This window comes from Trypanosoma cruzi, genomic scaffold, assembly GCF_000209065.1.
Source record: "Trypanosoma cruzi strain CL Brener 1047053517101 genomic scaffold, whole genome shotgun sequence".
In the NCBI taxonomy this organism is placed as follows: domain Eukaryota; phylum Euglenozoa; class Kinetoplastea; order Trypanosomatida; family Trypanosomatidae; genus Trypanosoma; species Trypanosoma cruzi.
Window position 1 is genome coordinate 25,642 of NW_001849493.1, and position 17,100 is coordinate 42,741.

The 17,100-nt window shown below is 51.2% G+C and overlaps 10 protein-coding genes across 10 annotated transcripts, besides 23 other annotated features; 4 read left to right on the forward strand and 6 right to left on the reverse strand.

Annotated features, from left to right (window-relative positions):
• Positions 1–2,625: a sequence feature (areas merged during assembly that could not be assigned to a particular haplotype. This can correspond to areas where the two haplotypes were merged or to regions with more than two copies in the genome that were merged during assembly.).
• Tc00.1047053511367.10 (uncharacterized protein) lies at positions 88–957 on the forward strand (the record flags this gene model as incomplete). Its single annotated transcript, XM_814319.1, has 1 exon — positions 88–957. One exon carries the CDS (start codon positions 88–90, stop codon positions 955–957), a length of 870 nt encoding a protein of 289 aa, XP_819412.1.
• Tc00.1047053511367.20 (uncharacterized protein) lies at positions 1,165–2,754 on the forward strand (the record flags this gene model as incomplete). The annotated part of the gene is made up of 1 exon (XM_814318.1): positions 1,165–2,754. The coding sequence occupies one exon, from the start codon at positions 1,165–1,167 to the stop codon at positions 2,752–2,754; it is 1,590 nt and encodes a 529-aa protein (XP_819411.1).
• Positions 2,626–4,780: a sequence feature (areas merged during assembly that could not be assigned to a particular haplotype. This can correspond to areas where the two haplotypes were merged or to regions with more than two copies in the genome that were merged during assembly.).
• Positions 3,873–4,283, forward strand: Tc00.1047053511367.30 (uncharacterized protein; the record flags this gene model as incomplete). Its single annotated transcript, XM_814320.1, has 1 exon — positions 3,873–4,283. One exon carries the CDS (start codon positions 3,873–3,875, stop codon positions 4,281–4,283), a length of 411 nt encoding a protein of 136 aa, XP_819413.1.
• Tc00.1047053511367.40 (uncharacterized protein) lies at positions 4,363–4,668 on the forward strand (the record flags this gene model as incomplete). Its single annotated transcript, XM_814321.1, has 1 exon — positions 4,363–4,668. One exon carries the CDS (start codon positions 4,363–4,365, stop codon positions 4,666–4,668), a length of 306 nt encoding a protein of 101 aa, XP_819414.1.
• Positions 4,781–5,146: a sequence feature (areas merged during assembly that could not be assigned to a particular haplotype. This can correspond to areas where the two haplotypes were merged or to regions with more than two copies in the genome that were merged during assembly.).
• Positions 5,147–11,691: a sequence feature (areas merged during assembly that could not be assigned to a particular haplotype. This can correspond to areas where the two haplotypes were merged or to regions with more than two copies in the genome that were merged during assembly.).
• Positions 5,246–5,267: a microsatellite.
• Positions 5,431–5,511: a sequence feature (A-rich).
• Positions 5,517–5,539: a microsatellite.
• Positions 5,559–5,591: a microsatellite.
• Positions 5,756–5,795: a microsatellite.
• Tc00.1047053511367.50 (hypothetical protein, conserved) lies at positions 6,190–8,931 on the reverse strand (the record flags this gene model as incomplete). The annotated part of the gene is made up of 1 exon (XM_814322.1): positions 6,190–8,931. One exon carries the CDS (start codon positions 8,929–8,931, stop codon positions 6,190–6,192), a length of 2,742 nt encoding a protein of 913 aa, XP_819415.1.
• Positions 9,077–9,115: a microsatellite.
• Positions 9,646–9,685: a microsatellite.
• Positions 9,729–9,753: a microsatellite.
• Positions 10,000–11,001, reverse strand: Tc00.1047053511367.60 (LA RNA binding protein, putative; the record flags this gene model as incomplete). The annotated part of the gene is made up of 1 exon (XM_814323.1): positions 10,000–11,001. One exon carries the CDS (start codon positions 10,999–11,001, stop codon positions 10,000–10,002), a length of 1,002 nt encoding a protein of 333 aa, XP_819416.1.
• Positions 11,093–11,127: a microsatellite.
• Positions 11,407–11,460: a sequence feature (A-rich).
• On the reverse strand, positions 11,613–12,422 carry Tc00.1047053511367.70 (dihydrolipoamide acetyltransferase, putative; the record flags this gene model as incomplete). Its single annotated transcript, XM_814324.1, has 1 exon — positions 11,613–12,422. The coding sequence occupies one exon, from the start codon at positions 12,420–12,422 to the stop codon at positions 11,613–11,615; it is 810 nt and encodes a 269-aa protein (XP_819417.1).
• Positions 11,692–11,784: a sequence feature (areas merged during assembly that could not be assigned to a particular haplotype. This can correspond to areas where the two haplotypes were merged or to regions with more than two copies in the genome that were merged during assembly.).
• Positions 11,785–17,100: part of a sequence feature (areas merged during assembly that could not be assigned to a particular haplotype. This can correspond to areas where the two haplotypes were merged or to regions with more than two copies in the genome that were merged during assembly.) that runs on past the window's edge.
• Positions 12,437–12,460: a microsatellite.
• Positions 12,653–12,687: a microsatellite.
• Positions 12,811–13,101, reverse strand: Tc00.1047053511367.74 (hypothetical protein, conserved; the record flags this gene model as incomplete). The annotated part of the gene is made up of 1 exon (XM_814348.1): positions 12,811–13,101. The coding sequence occupies one exon, from the start codon at positions 13,099–13,101 to the stop codon at positions 12,811–12,813; it is 291 nt and encodes a 96-aa protein (XP_819441.1).
• Positions 13,125–13,167: a sequence feature (T-rich).
• Positions 13,536–14,267, reverse strand: Tc00.1047053511367.80 (hypothetical protein, conserved; the record flags this gene model as incomplete). Its single annotated transcript, XM_814325.1, has 1 exon — positions 13,536–14,267. One exon carries the CDS (start codon positions 14,265–14,267, stop codon positions 13,536–13,538), a length of 732 nt encoding a protein of 243 aa, XP_819418.1.
• Positions 14,061–14,106: a sequence feature (CT-rich).
• Positions 14,578–14,639: a sequence feature (A-rich).
• Positions 15,563–15,620: a sequence feature (T-rich).
• Tc00.1047053511367.90 (hypothetical protein, conserved) lies at positions 15,649–16,791 on the reverse strand (the record flags this gene model as incomplete). The annotated part of the gene is made up of 1 exon (XM_814326.1): positions 15,649–16,791. One exon carries the CDS (start codon positions 16,789–16,791, stop codon positions 15,649–15,651), a length of 1,143 nt encoding a protein of 380 aa, XP_819419.1.
• Positions 16,915–16,940: a microsatellite.

Genomic DNA, 17,100 nt, shown 5'->3' on the forward strand with positions numbered 1-17,100 from the left:
CTGTTCTACCTGTTTTTGATTCTCCTCTACCATTGCAGTCAGCGCACCGCGTGTGGTGCTAATGAGCTTCTCCGCCATCGCGCGTTCATGAGACGCCTCGGACACCGCCGCGGACAAACGGGACTCCAGCTCCCTCACGCTCCTCCCTGCTGCATCGCTAGCTTCCACCATCTCGGCCTTCTTTGCAGCGAGCAGCGCAGCCAGGGCAGCGTTCTCCCCCTCCAACGCCTTCAGCTGGACGAGAGCGTCCGCCAGTTCGCGCTCCAGGATATCCACATCACCCGTAGCAGCAAGTTCCCTTCTCGCAGCAAGCTCCTCAAGTTCACGACAGCGGCTATACACACCCTCAATTGTCTTACTCGCGTCCGCCTCTGCACCCTCAATTACCGCCTCCCTCTGTGCAAGATCCTCTGCGAGCTTCTCGATGTCAGCCTCCCTCTGCGCAAGATCCTCTGCGAGCTTCTCATTGTCAGTCTCCCTCTGCGCAAGATCCTCTGCGAGCTTCTCATTGTCAGCCTCCCTCTGTGCGAGGTCCTCTGCGAGCTTCTCATTGTCAGCCTCCCTCTGCGCAATTTCCTCTGCGAGCTTCTCATTGTCAGTCTCCCTCTGCGCAAGTTCCTCTGCGAGCTTCTCATTGTCAGCCTCCCTCTGTGCAAGTTCCTCTGCGAGCTTCTCATTGTCAGCCTCCCTCTGCGCAAGTTCCTCTGCGAGCTTCTCATTGTCAGTCTCCCTCTGCGCAAGTTCATCTGTCAGCTTCTCGATGTCAGCCTCCCTCTGCGCAAGATCCTCTGCGAGCTTCTCATTGTCAGCCTCCCTCTGCGCAAGGGCGCGCGTCAACTTTTCGTTGAGTGTTGTTGTCTTGTTGAGCTCGTCGATGGTGACGCTGTAGAGAGGTTCGCTGCGCACTATTTCAGGGGCCACTGGCACGTCAGTATTTGGCGGTGGCATCTGCGGTGAAGCGCTATCGCAGAGTTCTGGATGTGATAGCCTCTCATTTATACGAGCGTTGCGCATCTCTCGGTGCGCAACAAGTTCAGCTTGCATTCTAGCACGGGCTTGATCGTGGTCCGCGCGAAGCTGTTCTACCTGTTTTTGATTCTCCTCCACCATTGCAGTCAGCGCACCGCGTGTGGTGCTAATGAGCTTCTCCGCCATCGCGCGTTCATGAGACGCCTCGGACACCGCCGCGGACAAACGGGACTCCAGCTCCCTCACGCTCTTCCCTGCTGCATCGCTAGCTTCCACCATCTCGGCCTTCTTTGCAGCGAGCAGCGCAGCCAGGGCAGCGTTCTCCCCCTCCAACGCCTTCAGCTGGACGAGAGCGTCCGCCAGTTCGCGCTCCAGGATATCCACATCACCCGTAGCAGCAAGTTCCCTTCTCGCAGCGAGTTCCTCAAGTTCACGACAGCGGCTATACACACCCTCAATTGTCTTACTCGCGTCCGCCTCTGCACCCTCAATTACCGCCTCCCTCTGTGCAAGTTCCTCTGCGAGCTTCTCATTGTCAGCCTCCCTCTGCGCAAGGTCCTCTGTCAGCTTCTCATTGTCAGCCTCCCTCTGCGCAAGATCCTCTGCGAGCTTCTCATTGTCAGCCTCCCTCTGCGCAAGTTCCTCTGTCAGCTTCTCATTGTCAGCCTCCCTCTGCGCAAGTTCCTCCGTCAGCTTCTCATTGTCAGCCTCCCTCTGCGCAAGATCCTCTGCGAGCTTCTCATTGTCAGCCTCCCTCTGTGCGAGGTCCTCTGCGAGCTTCTCATTGTCAGCCTCCCTCTGTGCGAGGTCCTCTGCGAGCTTCTCATTTTCAGCCTCCCTCTGTGCGAGGTTCTCTGCGAGCTTCTCATTGTCAGCCTCCCTCTGTGCGAGGTCCTCTGCGAGCTTCTCATTGTCAGCCTCCCTCTGTGCGAGGTTCTCTGCGAGCTTCTCATTGTCAGCCTCCCTCTGTGCGAGGTCCTCTGCGAGCTTCTCATTGTCAGCCTCCCTCTGCGCAAGATCCTCTGCGAGCTTCTCATTGTCAGCCTCCCTCTGCGCAAGATCCTCTGTCAGCTTCTCATTGTCAGCCTCCCTCTGCGCAAGTTCCTCTGCGAGCTTCTCATTGTCAGCCTCCCTCTGTGCGAGGTCCTCTGCGAGCTTCTCATTGTCAGCCTCCCTCTGCGCAAGTTCATCTGCGAGCTTCTCATTGTCAGCCTCCCTCTGCGCAAGTTCCTCTGCGAGCTTCTCATTGTCAGCCTCCCTCTGCGCAAGATCCTCTGCGAGCTTCTCATTGTCAGCCTCCCTCTGCGCAAGGTCCTCTGCGAGCTTCTCATTGTCAGCCTCCCTCTGCACAAGTTCCTCTGCGAGCTTCTCATTGTCAGCCTCCCTCTGCGCAAGGTCCTCTGCGAGCTTCTCATTGTCAGCCTCCCTCTGTGCAAGTTCCTCTGCGAGCTTCTCATTGTCAGGCTCCCTCTGTGCAAGTTCCTCTGCGAGCTTCTCATTGTCAGCCTCCCTCTGCACAAGTTCCTCTGCGAGCTTCTCATTGTCAGCCTCCCTCTGCGCAAGATCCTCTGCGAGCTTCTCATTGTCAGCCTCCCTCTGCGCAAGGTCCTCTGCGAGCTTCTCATTGTCAGCCTCCCTCTGTGCAAGTTCCTCTGCGAGCTTCTCATTGTCAGCCTCCCTCTGCACAAGTTCCTCCGTCAGCTTCTCATTGTCAGCCTCCCTCTGCGCAAGGTCCTCCGTCAGCTTCTCGATGTCAGTCTCTCTCTGTGTGAGAGTGGTCTCTAGTTTCACTTTTTTTGTGTCTTTCTGTGTTAGTATTTCTTCTAGTTCTCGTATTATTTCAGCTTTCTCTATCATTTCTTCTGCTAGTTTTACGTTTATGTTTCGTATCTCATTTAGTTCTTCCAAAGTTACGCTGAAAAGTGGCTCGTTGGCTAGTACATGGGGATGTACGGCTTCGGAAATTTGTTCTGAAGCCAATTTTGGAGAAGCATCGGTGGTGAGTAACCCGTCTTGTACCCTAACGGCTTGGGAGTCACGACGTTTCTGTCTGAAGACACGAAGTTCTAATTGGAGTTCATCTATTTCTTTCGTTTTTTCTTCCATGAGTGTTTTGAGTTGTTGGTTTTGTTCCTGAAGGGTGGAAAGCCTTTCTTGGTTTTTTCTTTCTTCTTCTTGTATTTCTTGCTGCAATCTCGCGACACGTCCTTGTTCTTTTATATACTCGTGCAATGTGATGCAGTAGATATCCTTGTCGTGGTATTCTTCCTTGTCTAGGTGACGCTGGGTGCGTACGTGTTGTATATGTGCCTTCTCTAATTTATATTGCTGGAGTTCTTCCTCTTGACTGTCTGCCAATTCGCGCAGTTTCGCCAAAACGTCGTTCAAACGTTTTATTTCCCGATAAAGTTCGGAGGTTCTCTTTTTTAACTCCTCGCGCTCGCGTTGCGTCTCAGCTGTCTGCTTCCTGATTTCGGCGTTGGACTTAGCAAGGGCATGGTGTAGCGAGCGATTCTCGCTGTGCAATTTATCCATCAGTATAAGCATATCTCCAACCTCACTCTCGTAGGCGTCCTTGTCAGTTGACATGTTGATTTCTTGTAGCTGTTCCACAAACTCGTCAAAGCGAAGACCATTGTATTTCCCTTCTTGGATGCCCAACACGCGGCACACCTCCTCAATCGCAAAGTCAAGCCCTTTTTTCGGTCCATCCGCGCCAAGGTGAAGATGCTGGAGATACGGAAATCCGTAGTCGCGAAGTAGCGCATCCACCCGACTGCCGGGTAAATTGACGGGATGATGAACGTCAAACTTGGCAGTCAGCCCCATCGGGGAGGCGTGAAACGCCACATTGCTCACACAGTGCGGTGGGGCGCCAAGACCCCTGGCAACCTCCATGCTAAATGTCGCCATTAGTTCTTCTGGTTTGTTCTCGACCAGAATGTCAGCTCCCGACCAGGGAAAATCAACGGTGTGCCTTGTCGTTACTGCTTTTCCCCGGCGCTGTGGTTCATTTTGTTGCCAGTCCCACTGCACCGTTTCCCCCACTTCATCCCGCAGCTGCTCGATATTTTCTAACGTGCTCGCAGACGGCATGCGTGGTGTTTCTTTTGAAGCGCCCAAATTTGCCATCTGAAGAAAGGCATCCTGACACAAAGTCGTCCGTGCCTCAAGCTCCTCGTTGTATGTCTGAAGGCAGTGTAGTTCCGTCATCAGGCTCTGCAGGTGATCGTTGGCGCGCCCAAGTTGCTGCTGCAGCTCTACACGGAGGGCACCCGCCTCCGTCTCAATGGACGCCGCTTCAGTCTCCGTAATAACACAATTAGGGTCATCCACGTCCACAGGCAAAACTCGGATGAGGGAGGAAGCAAGAATCGTCTCCTCCTCGCCTCGATGTCGCGTGAAACACATAACACTTGGGGCCACGGTGGGAGACTTCTTCAGACGGTTAAGCTCATCACTGAGACTTTTGGACCTGGCACGACAGTGATTCATCTCATGGATGCAGATCGCCATCTCCCCCGTGGGGCTGACACCACTTTGCACCCAGGCGTTGGAACGGATCTTGTCGTACTCGTTTATACTCGTGTTGCCTTCATTATTGGTGCTGGACTCGGGGCTCCGTTGGCTGATGATGCTCCGTTCCACATCAAAGAGACGGCGTTGCGAGTCCTTCAACCGGATATTCACACGATTTAGCTCATTCGTGAGAACGTTGATGACAGGTTGGCTGCTGCCGCTGGTGCTGCTACTTAAGACATCGTCCCCCCACGCCTCACGGTCCCAGCGGCGGACAACACAACTGTGATCGTCCATTCGCCTCTGAATTGTGCCAAGCGCCCAGCTCCACGTCGCGCCATTGTCGTGCTCAATTCGTTCGTAGGCGACGACAGCACCCACAGGAAGCGACCCGCGATCATCGTGGAGAAGTAACACCATTTTTTTTTTCTCTCTCTTCAACCCCCCGCACGTACCAAACAGAAGACGTGCTTACAGCCGCAGAGGTGACAGAATGTCGCGTGGATGATAATATGCGTTTTCCCCTTTCCCTTTTCTTCCCTTCCCCTCACGCGGTTAAATAAATTGTTGCACCGTCCGCGGTCAATGAAAATAACACGGGAGACGACGACCACCAAAAGAAAAAGACACACGCACACACACCACGACAGATGAAGTGTTTTTTTTTTTCCCCTTTACTTTTATTTTGCGCTCAGGAAAGATGCAAAAAACAATAAACCGGCCGGTATGCGCTAAGCAGAGCCAATCAATCAATCAATATGTATGTATGTATGTATGTACGATGTCTATTTATTGTGGCGGGATGGAAGGACGGTGCGACGACAATAAACACCTCCTCCCCCCTCCCTCCGTTCCCCCTTCTTCTCCTCCTTTTCCACCCCTAACTTCAACAGACACGGCAAGACACGCGATGCTTGTGCGAATGGACGGTGGAATATATATAAAACAAACAAACAAACAAACAACAACAACAAAAAACAAAACAAAACAAAATAAGAAAAAAAAAAAAGAAAAAGAAGAAAAGATGAATATATATATATATATATATATAACTCCCTGCTTAACTACCTATAAATAAATATAAATAAATATATAAATAAATATATTTTTATACTGTAAGTACTAGTTCGCACGCGTATATGAGATCACGATACGGAAATCAACTATAATGTTTCTAATGCAGGCCTCGTGTAATGTGCAGAGGGCCACAGTGAGAGTAACGTTTTAATAAAAACCTCCCGCAGCCCAACCGAAACACACAAAGGACGAAAAAAAAAAAAAAGAAAGAAAAGGAAAAGGAAAGAAAAAGACAACAGCAGACAGCCGTGTGTGTACATGCAGGTTGGAAAAAGAAGTAAAGGCACAGAAACATAGAGAGAAAGAGGATGAGGATACAGACATGCTCGTAGATTCACTTCTCACATCGTTGCATACATCTAAATAAACAGCACATCAACAAGAGGAAACAAAGAACAGCAAGAAAAAAAAAATTGAAAAAAAGAGAACTGGGACAGGACTGGTTGGCACACACAGAAGAAGGCGCAGGACACAAAAAAACCACACACGATACTCCCCGCCGCCTTCCCCTCATGGACACAGTCACCAAATCCTCCTTTTCTTCCTCCTTCTATTGCCGCCTTGTCACAAACCCCGGTCAAAATCTAGTGTACATCATGCATTGCCTGACTGCATTCTTTCCTTTTACTTTGAAAGGAGTAATATCTGCTCCTCCGCCCTCTTCCGCATGAATTCATTCTGGCTGTGCCTCACCACCTCTGCGTACATCTCCTTTGCCTCGTGCTGCTGGGTGCCCTCGATGGCGCTGGCCAAGTAATACATGGCGGTGCAGCTTGTCGCGGATGTTGCACGACCGGCATCTCTCTCCATGGCAATCACCTTCCGCAAACACCCTTCACCGAGCCTCAAGTACGACGCCCGAACAAGATCTCGACCAAGCTCTGTAAGCAGCGCAACATCCGAGAGCCCCTGAATAATCGCTTGTTGCATTACAATCTCCAGTTCCACGCGCCCTTTATGCAGACAGACCAATGCAAGATACGCCCACGTCCTTGGGTTGATGTTATTGAGCGCGTTGGACTCACTGAGACACTCCTCGGCAGCGTCTAGCTGTCGCATGCGGTAGTACGCAATACCAGCGCCAAGCCACATTAAGCTGCAAGGCCATGCCTGAATGCCAAGTGTAAACACTCCAAGTGCATCGCTGTATCGTCCGGCTGTAATGAGAAGATTGCCCAAGTGAATGTAACTGGGACCAAACCGTCGGTTTGGTTTCACATCTTCGTGGCACAGCACTTGTCTGTACTCACGCACTGCCTCTTCATTGTGGCCCAGCGACGCATGACATTCCCCACGAAGAATGCCCACTTCATCCGCACACAATTCCAAATCTTCTGCATTCTTCAATGACGTAAGAGCGTCCTCGTATTGCTCGCATAGCATGAACAGACGAGCGTACAGCACCTCTGTCTTGGGCCCAGAGCGACACCGAGAAAGACAGACGTTTGCCAAGTCCGGGTGATGTAACTGGAGAAGGTAGTCGGCGACCAAGAGACTTACTTCATTGTAGTCAACCTCTTCCGTGGCCCCCATGGCCTCCTTCATCGCCAACGCCCCCTCACGCTCCCAGTATGCTCGCTTTGTCTCATACTGAGGCCCTTGCTCTAGTGCCAACATATTCAAATCACATAGTAGTGAGAGATGGCCCCAGCAAAGTGCATTAGGCTTGGCATCCGCCGCGGCGTGCAAGTAGACGGCGGCCTCATCAAAGCGATTATGCGCAAGAAGCAGGTCCCCATAACCAAGGAGAGAGTCCACGTACATTGGGTCATGGGCAATCGCCTCGCGGTAGCATTGTTCTGCACGTGTGGCATCACTAACACGAACAAAAAAATTAGCCGCATCATTCCACACAGCGGGAAAGTTGGCTGAAGAACTACAACTGGCAATTCTGGCCTGATGACATTTTGCCGCTTGCTCATGTTCACGCAATGTCTCAGCCTCCTCCGCCCGTTCCAGCCAAATACGCCCCGTCACCCCAGAGGAATCTCCATCTTGGGAATACTGCAGTCCTACGGATGCTCTGTTGCCATCTTTTCTCATGCCTCTTCCTACATTCCCTGTCAAGTTTTGCAACGTGGTGTGCACGCAATCAAGAAGATACACGTATAATTCATTTATAAGTTCACTCATGGCTTCTTGCGATGCGTCTTGGCTGCGAAAAAACTTCTCTCGCACCACCTTGATTACCAATGGCATCAGTTGTTCCTTGTATGCTGCCAATTGTCCTGTTGTTTGAAAAGTCCAAAAAAGTCGCTCGTCAATTCTTTCACCTCCCTGCGCCTTCGCAGCCCTGTAATCTTGCATGATCTGTTTTGCAATTGCCTCCACCACGTCTGTAAACTGCCGCGTACCGTCTTGGTATTCCTTGCTTGGGGGAGCTCGTTGAGGGACAAGGTTGCCCGGCTTCAGAAGAGGTCGCACGCGATCACTCGCCAGTCGTGTGAGTGTCTTTTCAAGATGCAGCGAGACCACTGCCGAGGTGTTATGCGTCACGTACGGGTGCTGCGCCTCAAAGTCAATTTCCTCAAACAAAATTACAGGTACCCCTGACTTTGGTCGCCTCGAAGTTCTTTTCCGTCCCTTCTCTTCCACACGCGCAGAGGAATTTAAAGGCAGCAGCGGAATTTCTTCCGTTAGCTCCAGCGAGCCGGGCTCCGCAAAGGGTGCGAGATCCACAGGAATAGAGGCACGGAAGTACCACTGGTGTGTATCTTCCCAATCATTCGGCACCCCTCCCCTCAACACTCGCGTAAACTGCAACTCCAATGGCTTGCCTGCCACCACCATGGCATCTAACGCAGCGACGTCCCGCTCCGTAAGCGGTACACGAATGACACATGGCGGTGGGTCGTCGTCAGTGGGCACGGCAGGCGCTGGCGCATCTTCTACCATCGGTGATGTCCTCCGTCGCCGTTTTACTCCCTGTTCTTCAGAATTCGTGGACACCGTGTCGGCGGCAGGTGTTGTTATCCACAGAATCTTCGTGGCTAATGGAGTCCCATCGCCCTCAGCCTTTCTGAAGTTGGAGGCCGTCCTTTTATTTGCGGCGGCGCCGAGCAAATTCGAAGTATCGGGAAACTCACGAATGTGTCGCAGCATCTCATTTACTTCCGAGGGGAGTGGCGGGGGCGTGGCTCCCAAAATGTAAGACTCATACTGGCTCAACTCCTGCAGAAGACGGCCATGCTTAAAAGTGTACGTGTTCTCTCCGTCCATGCTAAAACTGACCTCGTACCTGAACGGATGCTCCACAAAGGCGGGTGGCTTCCCATCGGAAAACCATCCCGGGGGCAAGTTGTGTACACCGTGCAGCTTGACATCGATGTAATTTACGGGCTCTTTCTGAGGTTCACTCTCTTCCATTTTCCTCCACCTCTTCTTCTCTTCCTCTTTATTTTGCCTCTCTCTCTCTCTGTGTGTGTGTGTGTGAGTGTGTTCCACGCCCAGTTACAGACTCTTTTGAGTTAATTTCTTGCGTTAAAAAGAGAAAAAGAAGAAGATGGATAGCGAGAGAGAGAGAGAGAGAGAAAGAGAGAAGGAGAGAAAGGCAGCAAATTGAGATGTATACATCCCTTGTTTTGTACATGTATGGAACAAATGTGACACAACTTGTGTTCGGTCAGGCAATTCTTCCCTTCTCATTGTTATTCTCTGCAGACGCCACGGAATGGGGTGGTGTACCGCCGCACAGTTTTTGGGTGTATTTGTGTGTGGCGGCACGACGATACGCCAATTTCTATCACGGGCGCCATACCGACTTCCAAATCCCTCTTCCTATAAATGCCTGTAAACAACAGCCCCACAATACTCACCCACTGGACCAACCAAAGAGGCAAATAATAATAATAATAAAACTCGGTTCGCCAATTGCGTCCATTCTCGTGACACAATTCAGACGGAAAGAAAGAGCGAAAGAGCCAGCGAGAGAGAGGGAGATGCATATAAATCAGGCGGCTGTATGTACACATGTATTTGTACAATTCCTCTCAATATTCAATTGATTTATCCTGTCTTATACCTTTCATGTATGCTAATTGCATCTCTTTCACTCTCTCTTGCCTTTTCTTCCCCTTCTCCTTTTGTTTTTTTCCCTTTTTTTTTTTTTTTTTTTTCTCTTCATTGTTGTTCCATGGCTGCCATCATAATGGATGAATAAACCGTTACTTTATTTTATTTTATTTTATTCTTAAAAACAAACAAATATGGGGCTCACCTCAGTTTTTGCTTCGTCATCGCCGCCGCTCATTTCCGTTCTCCCTCCCCCGTCGTTTCTTACTGCAATTATATATATATGTATATATATAAAGCATCTTTTATTTCCTCACAGTACATCATGGCCCCATCCCCCCTTTACCTCACTTGTACCCTCCCCAATGGAGGAAATGAGGAAAGAGGATGAACCATGCGTGTGTGTTGTGTTTATTTTTATTTTTACTCGCGAGGGCGTTTATGCCCCTGGCGGCCGCCAGTTCGTCCTTTCTGGTGTTTTTTTGCTCGATCGGCAATTTCCTTTTCAACGTTCAGCAAAAGCTTCTTTTCGTCCGCGTCCTCCAGTTTCTGCACCTCCGGCTGCTTGCCGTTGAGGGTTGTCCCACGCTGCTTGAGGTCCGCCACCATCTTCTCCCCCGTTGCGGGGTCCTGGAAGATGAGGAGGGCCGTTTCCTCGTCCGGCATGAACACGTAGCGGATTCCAGCCCGCTCCTCCGCAGGCCAGAGCTCCTTGACGCCGGAATAGCCCTCCATTACACCACACCCCGTGACACGGTAACTACTCTTCAACGGCATGGAAGGCGTTTTCCGGGCCTCTTTTGCGACCGGCTGGTCTTGCGGGGTCTGAGGCTGACGATTGCGGCCCTTGTTTTTGGCGGCTATTTCCTCTGCCTTCTTCTCAAGGTACTCCTTCTTCATCTCCACCGTGAGCTGCACTCCATTATGCATGGGTGGGGACGCCTTCAATGCCTCTGCCTCTTCTTTTGTGCCAAAGACCACAAAAACAGACGGCTTCGTGCGAGCCTCAGGCTCTGCATCCTTCTTGCCCGGGAAGTAGCGGCGCCAAACGGCCTGAACGGTGCCATATTGACTGAAGAACTCTGTGAGCTCTTCCAGAGTCGCGCCTGGGGGCAGCGGCTTTACATACACGGTTTGCTCGTCGGTCTGGATGGACTCCGGCAAGGGATCTCTGCGACGCACCATAAGGCCATCTTCGCTCAGCACCAGCTTCTCGCTTGGCCGAATTGCCGCCGCAAGCTCAGCAACTTCCTTCGTGGCGGAATTCACACGGTTAAATGTCAAGAGCGTTCCCAAAGGAACAAAACCTTCCGCGTTTTCAGCCATTTTGGCTTTTAAAAACACATCCTTCTGCACGTTGACGTCGCTAAAGTAAAACTCCACCTGCCGCTGCAGCTTCAATCGCACATCTGAAGAAATTGTCATCCTTCAAGACCTTCCCGTTTCTCTCCGTTCTTTTTTTTTTTTGTTGTTGTTGCTGTTGGGCTTCACAGAGCGTATGCCTCTACCCCAACACATGCATGCATGCATGTATGTGTGTGTGTGTGTATGGCGGAGGGAAGTCAAGGGAAAAGGGGGAGATGCAAGAAGACACACACAGACAGACACGGAGAGGCAAATGACTACCACCAAAACAAAACACAGACAAAAATAATATTCACGCCTGTCACACCCCAAAGACCCTTAACTACCCATTGGGCTCCATGTGGTTACATGGACAAAAAGGAGGAAGAAGCAGAAAACGGCGGGTGCACATAATCCCCATCAAATTCCCACACGACCTTCCCCTGTCAAGCCCCTCCTATTCTCTTTTCCCCCTTTTTTTTTTGTAAACAGAAAAAACAGCAGGGAAGACAAAAAAAAAAAAAATAAAACAAAAAGGAACTGTCCGTTTCTTCTTCTTTTTTTGTTTCACGTTTTTCTTTTGTTGGCCACCTTCTCTCATGCGTGCGCCACCCATTGATCCTTTTATTTCTTCACTGGAATACTCTCCCCCTCTTCTTTCCCCCCTACCCTGCTGTTATTGATTATTATTATTATTGTTTGTTATTTGCCGCGCTGGCAGTTTTCTTTGGCAGCGGCATCGTACGAATGAGCTGCTGCAGGAGTGTCGTGTCACTGACCTTCAGGTTGCACACAGGGAACGCCTTCCCCACGACGCTGCCGCCGGGCGCCGCTCCTGCTGTGGCCTTATTCACTCGAGTGGCGCCGCTATTCTTCGCGGAGACGGCAGCAGAAGCGGCAGACGGCGGTGGTGAAGGTGCTGGGGGCGGTGGCACATCGTCGTCGTTGAACCCCGGTTGCCCCACGAAGTCGCACTTTGCAAATCGCCCGCCTTTGCCGGTGAATGGGAGCGACTCCAGCGTCTTGCGGTCCAGCCGCGCGGCGATACGTAAGACGGCAGGCCCACTCGCTGCAATTGTGTCCTCCAGCGACTCCCCGTATCGTTTGCCCCCCGAAGGCGGCGCGGTGGGTGCGGGGGCGGCAGGAGATGGCACGGCGGGTGCGTCGGACTTGACCTCCTCGCCCGGTGCTTCGCCCTCGGGGCGATAGTCTGCTATTTTTGGGATGTCTGCTTCGTCCTCAACCATGACGGCGATGGTCTTTGCAACAGGCACCGTCTCCCCGCTGTGACAAAGGATCTTTGCGAGGTACCCGGCATCAAACGTGTTCGTGTAGTCCACGACCGCCTTGTCGGTCTGCACGGTGCAGAACACCTCGTTCTCATTGACGAGGTCGCCGACTTTCTTCTTCCACTCCACAATGGTGCCCGTCTCCATCGAGGGCGACAGTGCCGGCATGAAGAGCGGCGAGAAATTCACCAGAAATAAAAATGATCGACGCATTTCCTCCCCACACTTCTCTCTCTCTCTCTCTCTCTCTCGCTACTAAACAAATCCACCTAATTCCTGCCTGGTCAAACAAATCACCCAAGTCGAAGGAAAAACGTGGCGCCTTCTTCTGCAAAGGGAGGGAGGGGAGGCGGCATTCGACACCCCAAACATTATAGCAAAAAGGAGAAAGTAATAGACTGACCGCATGCGTGCTACATCACACATATCCAATGATAACAATTACACACACACACACAGGCACACGCACACGAACACAAAAACAGCAATGGGGTTGCCCGTTCACACGACGGCAGCGAAAATACAAATGTAAAAGTACGTATGGGGAAAAAAAAACATCAACAAAGTCCAAATGGCACCCCCGCCATTTCTTTTATTTTCCCTAAATGACTAAAAGCAGGAACATGATCAACACCAGCACAATGACAGCTACACAGAAGCCCTTCTCTTCGCTTTCCTTCAGCAGCCGCATGACATTGCTGTTTTGGCGGCGGCTCTCATCCGCTGCGAGTGTCACTCCAGAGTGAAGGCCATCCAACATGCCATCCTGCTCGCGAAGGTCGTCACCGATGGACACGGCATAGTGGCGTGTATTCATAACTGAGGAATGAAGCTGATCAAGCAGTTTATTCTGTTCTGTGATGTGATCATCGTGCTGGATTTGCCTGTTCATGGCCGCCAATTTGTGTACTTCCCTTTTTTTTTTTTTTTTTCTTAATCCCTTTTCTTTTTTATTTTTCCTCTTCCGCCTACCACAGAACCCCACCAACCCACCCACACACACACACACATGAGGTGAGAAATAGAAATAGAGAGAGAAAGCGATGGGAAAAGGTCATGATGGAGGCAGCAGGAGACGTCAAACTATATGGGTCCAACAATACAATGTGAAAATCCCATATCAAACATTACCGAATAGAGAACAAATACGAAACAACAACAACAACGTTTCAAATAGGAGTTTAATATTACGTAATGCACAATTCCACCTGCAGAAATAATAAATCAAACAAACAAACTCCCACATTTACTTAAAAGCAATCACGACGTATGACGATGAAGGTTGCAACCAGAGAAAGAGAAAAAGCAACGACAACAACAAAGGGTTCATTGACAATTGTTGGTGGGTCCAACAGACCGCTCGCGGGTTAGAACAGGCGCATCAACCGCGACGCTTTCCTCTTCTCGGGGCCTCTTTCGTACCGGAAAACGATATATTTGTTGTGACTTCATAGCCGGTGTCGTCATGTCGTGTGCGGCAAGTGAGTCCTCCTTTTCGACGCGCCATCGCTTGTGTGCTGCACAAATGGGCCCCGTGCGAGCCCCGCCACAAACACCGGTGGCCTGCGTTTCCATCTCATCTTCTGTCCGCAGCCACATAAATTCCGCCGTTTCACGCGCCCGCTTCGTGTGTGGCAGCGGCTTAAATGACGGCAGCGACAGGGATGATGACAGCGACGGTGTGTTGTCTGTGTGCCACGTGATGGTGAGTGGGGCACTTTGCTGCGGCAGAGTAAACGGAGCCTGCGCTGCATTGGACTTCCGCAGTAATGAATGAACAAACTCCCGCGACGACTTACGTGCCGCTTCCGCCACAGCTGGGCAAACGTACAATACCGGGTGCGAGTTTGTTTCCTCTTCTTTTTCTTCTTCTTGTTGTTTTTGTTCCTCATCCTCTGTTATTACGTCTGTCGCCGATGGAAACATGTTCGCCATGTTGGCATCCATCAACACCTCTTCACATGAAGCGGCACTATTTGCGGCCAAAAAACATGACGGCTGCATCATCCCCGCCTCGCACACCGGCAGTGGTGTGGGTGCCAGCCCATTTTGCCACATTTCTTCTATTACTGGCGTGCGCTTCGGTTAAACTCTACAAAATATCAGTCCTCCCTACAAATAAGCCACCAGGGACCGCGACGTAAATCCACATGCTGGCCGGCAGAGAGAGAGAGAGAGAAAAAAAAAAATTGGCTGCACCGAAACCATGCAGAGCGTGTTGTCGCTGCAGTGACAATGCAAACAACAAAAAACAACACTCCGGCTGTATTCCGCCCGGCCATCGAGGCCGCACTCACCCCGTCCAGCGTCACCGACAAAAAACAACAACAAACAAATAAGCACAGTTGGGGTGGTGCGTGGGGGCGACAGAAATAAAAAACTAAGAAAAAAGTAAAAAAAAAAAAAAGAACGGAGGAGGAAAACACAAAACAGGCAGAATGTAAAATGCACGTTACAATGGCTCTACCGCACCTGCCAAAATAAATCATCGTCATCATCTGGGCGGCGCCGTGGGCGGTGGCGAGAAAACTTCTTCGTACATCCCCCCACGGGCATAACTCCACTCCGTTTCATTATTCGTATCCCTCCTGCTAACATCAACGGAAGGCTCATCTGCCGTCTGCCGCGCGTTGTGCGATATGTCCCGCGATCTAAAGGCAATAGGGCTCCTCACGTGATCAACCACGTCCGTATTAAAGTGTACTCGCCGCTGCGTGGAAAAGTATGGCGAACAGGCCGTGCCGTCGCCAACAGAACCCGGCAGACTCTGGCGCGACACGGAGGGGTGCCTTGCGGGTTGCGTTTGTGTCATCTGCCTCATTTGTCCAGAGGCGGAGGGATCTTCTTCACACGCGACACGGCGACAGTTTTGTTGGAGATAGCAGATATCTATAAGCTTCAGTGTAAGCACATATGCAGCCACTAGAAAAAGGCCTCCTAAAAGGCCGCCCAGAATAGCATAATCTTCGTTATTCACCGCCAGGAGACCGTTGCACTGAGCATGCACGGGAAAAACAAAGAAGATGCCGCCTATCATTATTGCGTCTTTTTCCCTTTGGATTTGGGCAGCGGTGGTGGCGGTGTGTGTCTCGTCTAATCTCCACTGCAGCACACACGCACCGGCAGAGGAAAATCCCCCAAGGAAAAACAAAGTTTACACGCTTGTATGCAAAGAGAAGTACAGGGAGGGGGGGGGGAAACAAATGAAAAAAAAAAGAGTCATGACATGTCATTTGTATTTTGTTGATTTCATGCCCAACGGCTGTGACCGGACAGCTGAACTTCACCCCACACATTGGTAAAAAGCCACAATGGTCCCATTTCTATATTTTTGTTAGCGGCCCCTTTTGGCGTTTCTTTTCGTTTCTACTGTTCTTTTTTCCTTTTTTTTTTCTTTTTTCTTCCTTTCTTAGTCTTCCCCTCCTTGCGGTCGCTCCCACTACGACACGTAGAACACGCTGAGGGTTCCGGAGTCATCTGCCACCACCGCAAGGTGCTCTTCGGCGGCGAGCGTCACGCAGCCGGGGGTCCCAAGAAAAACAGGCGGCAGCGCGTCCGTGGGCCTTGGGGCGAAGCGGAAAACGCCGTCGGTTGTGCTGCGCTTGTCCCACGTGAGAACGGAGCCATCGGCATGGCAGGATAAAATGCCCATACTGTGCGGCATGTGGAGCCCCGTCACCGGTGCGCCGCACGGGGGGCTGTGGTCCACCGCACCGCTGCTCTTCTCTCGCACCGCCAAAAGACGAAGATCCCACACAACAAGAACTCCTTCCTCTGTCCCGGCCACAACAGCGTTGTCCCTCACCGCAAAGGTGATGAGAGGATCGTGTGGTGTCCACTTCCAGGCACGCACAATGCTGTCGCTTTGCTTCATGCGGGTGTCAACTTCCAGGATTGCATGGTGGCACAAGGCCAGCACAGAGGAGGCATCCCCGTCTATCTCACGCAGCTGCAACACCGGGAAGGTGGACAGCATCGGAAGCTCAACCGTCTGCTGAACGGACATGCGCGTGCCGCTCATAGAAAGCAACTTCAAGGCGTTAGACTCGCCCCGTTGACCTCCACATGCTACCACAACCCGACCCTCACCGCCCCCACCGCTGACAAACCTGTTGCTGCCGCTATAGAGACGCAAAGCCGTGGTCCAGCCTCTACCATCATCCTCAATGGCTTTTGGGAGTTTTCTGTACGTTACTGGCGTCCTATCTTCTTCGCAATCATCATCTTCCTCATTATTTTCTGTCCGACGGAACACATATGAAGTGACAGCACTGCCGTCACCCGCCTTTCCCGGGCCATTTCCAGCTCGGCTTTGCACAACACAGTGTACCACGCCTTCTGAAGACAACATGAGGGCAATGGCAGTAACACTACTACCAGGCACTGAGACGTGAGTGAGGCGAAAGCTTGCCGCATACATTGGATCGTCCCACTCGAGAAAGAACAAACGATTGGTCGGATCAAAAGCAGGCGAAACGGCAACCACGGCAGCCGGATTTCCCCCGCTACCATCCGTCGTCAGGAGACTCACATGTCGTGGGGATATGGGAAGGTACTGCTGTGCCAGGAGCTCAAGATTCATCTCTTCCTCAAACACACAACGGGTGCTCCTACGCAGCCAAGACTATTCCCGCGTGGGCTCACACAACCCCCCAAAACAAACAAAAACAAAACAAACAAAAAGAAGAAAGAGAAAAAAGCAAAAAACAACAACAACAGCAACAACAACAAACGCGTTACACACAATTTCTTTTATGCCCCGGTATTTTATTTTATTTTCTCTTGTTTATCACCATATCTACTTGGGATTGGGTCACAGTTACCAACCAGCACCGAGTTGTGGTGCCGAGCCTATCACAGACGGCTCTACACTCACCATTAATTGCGTAGG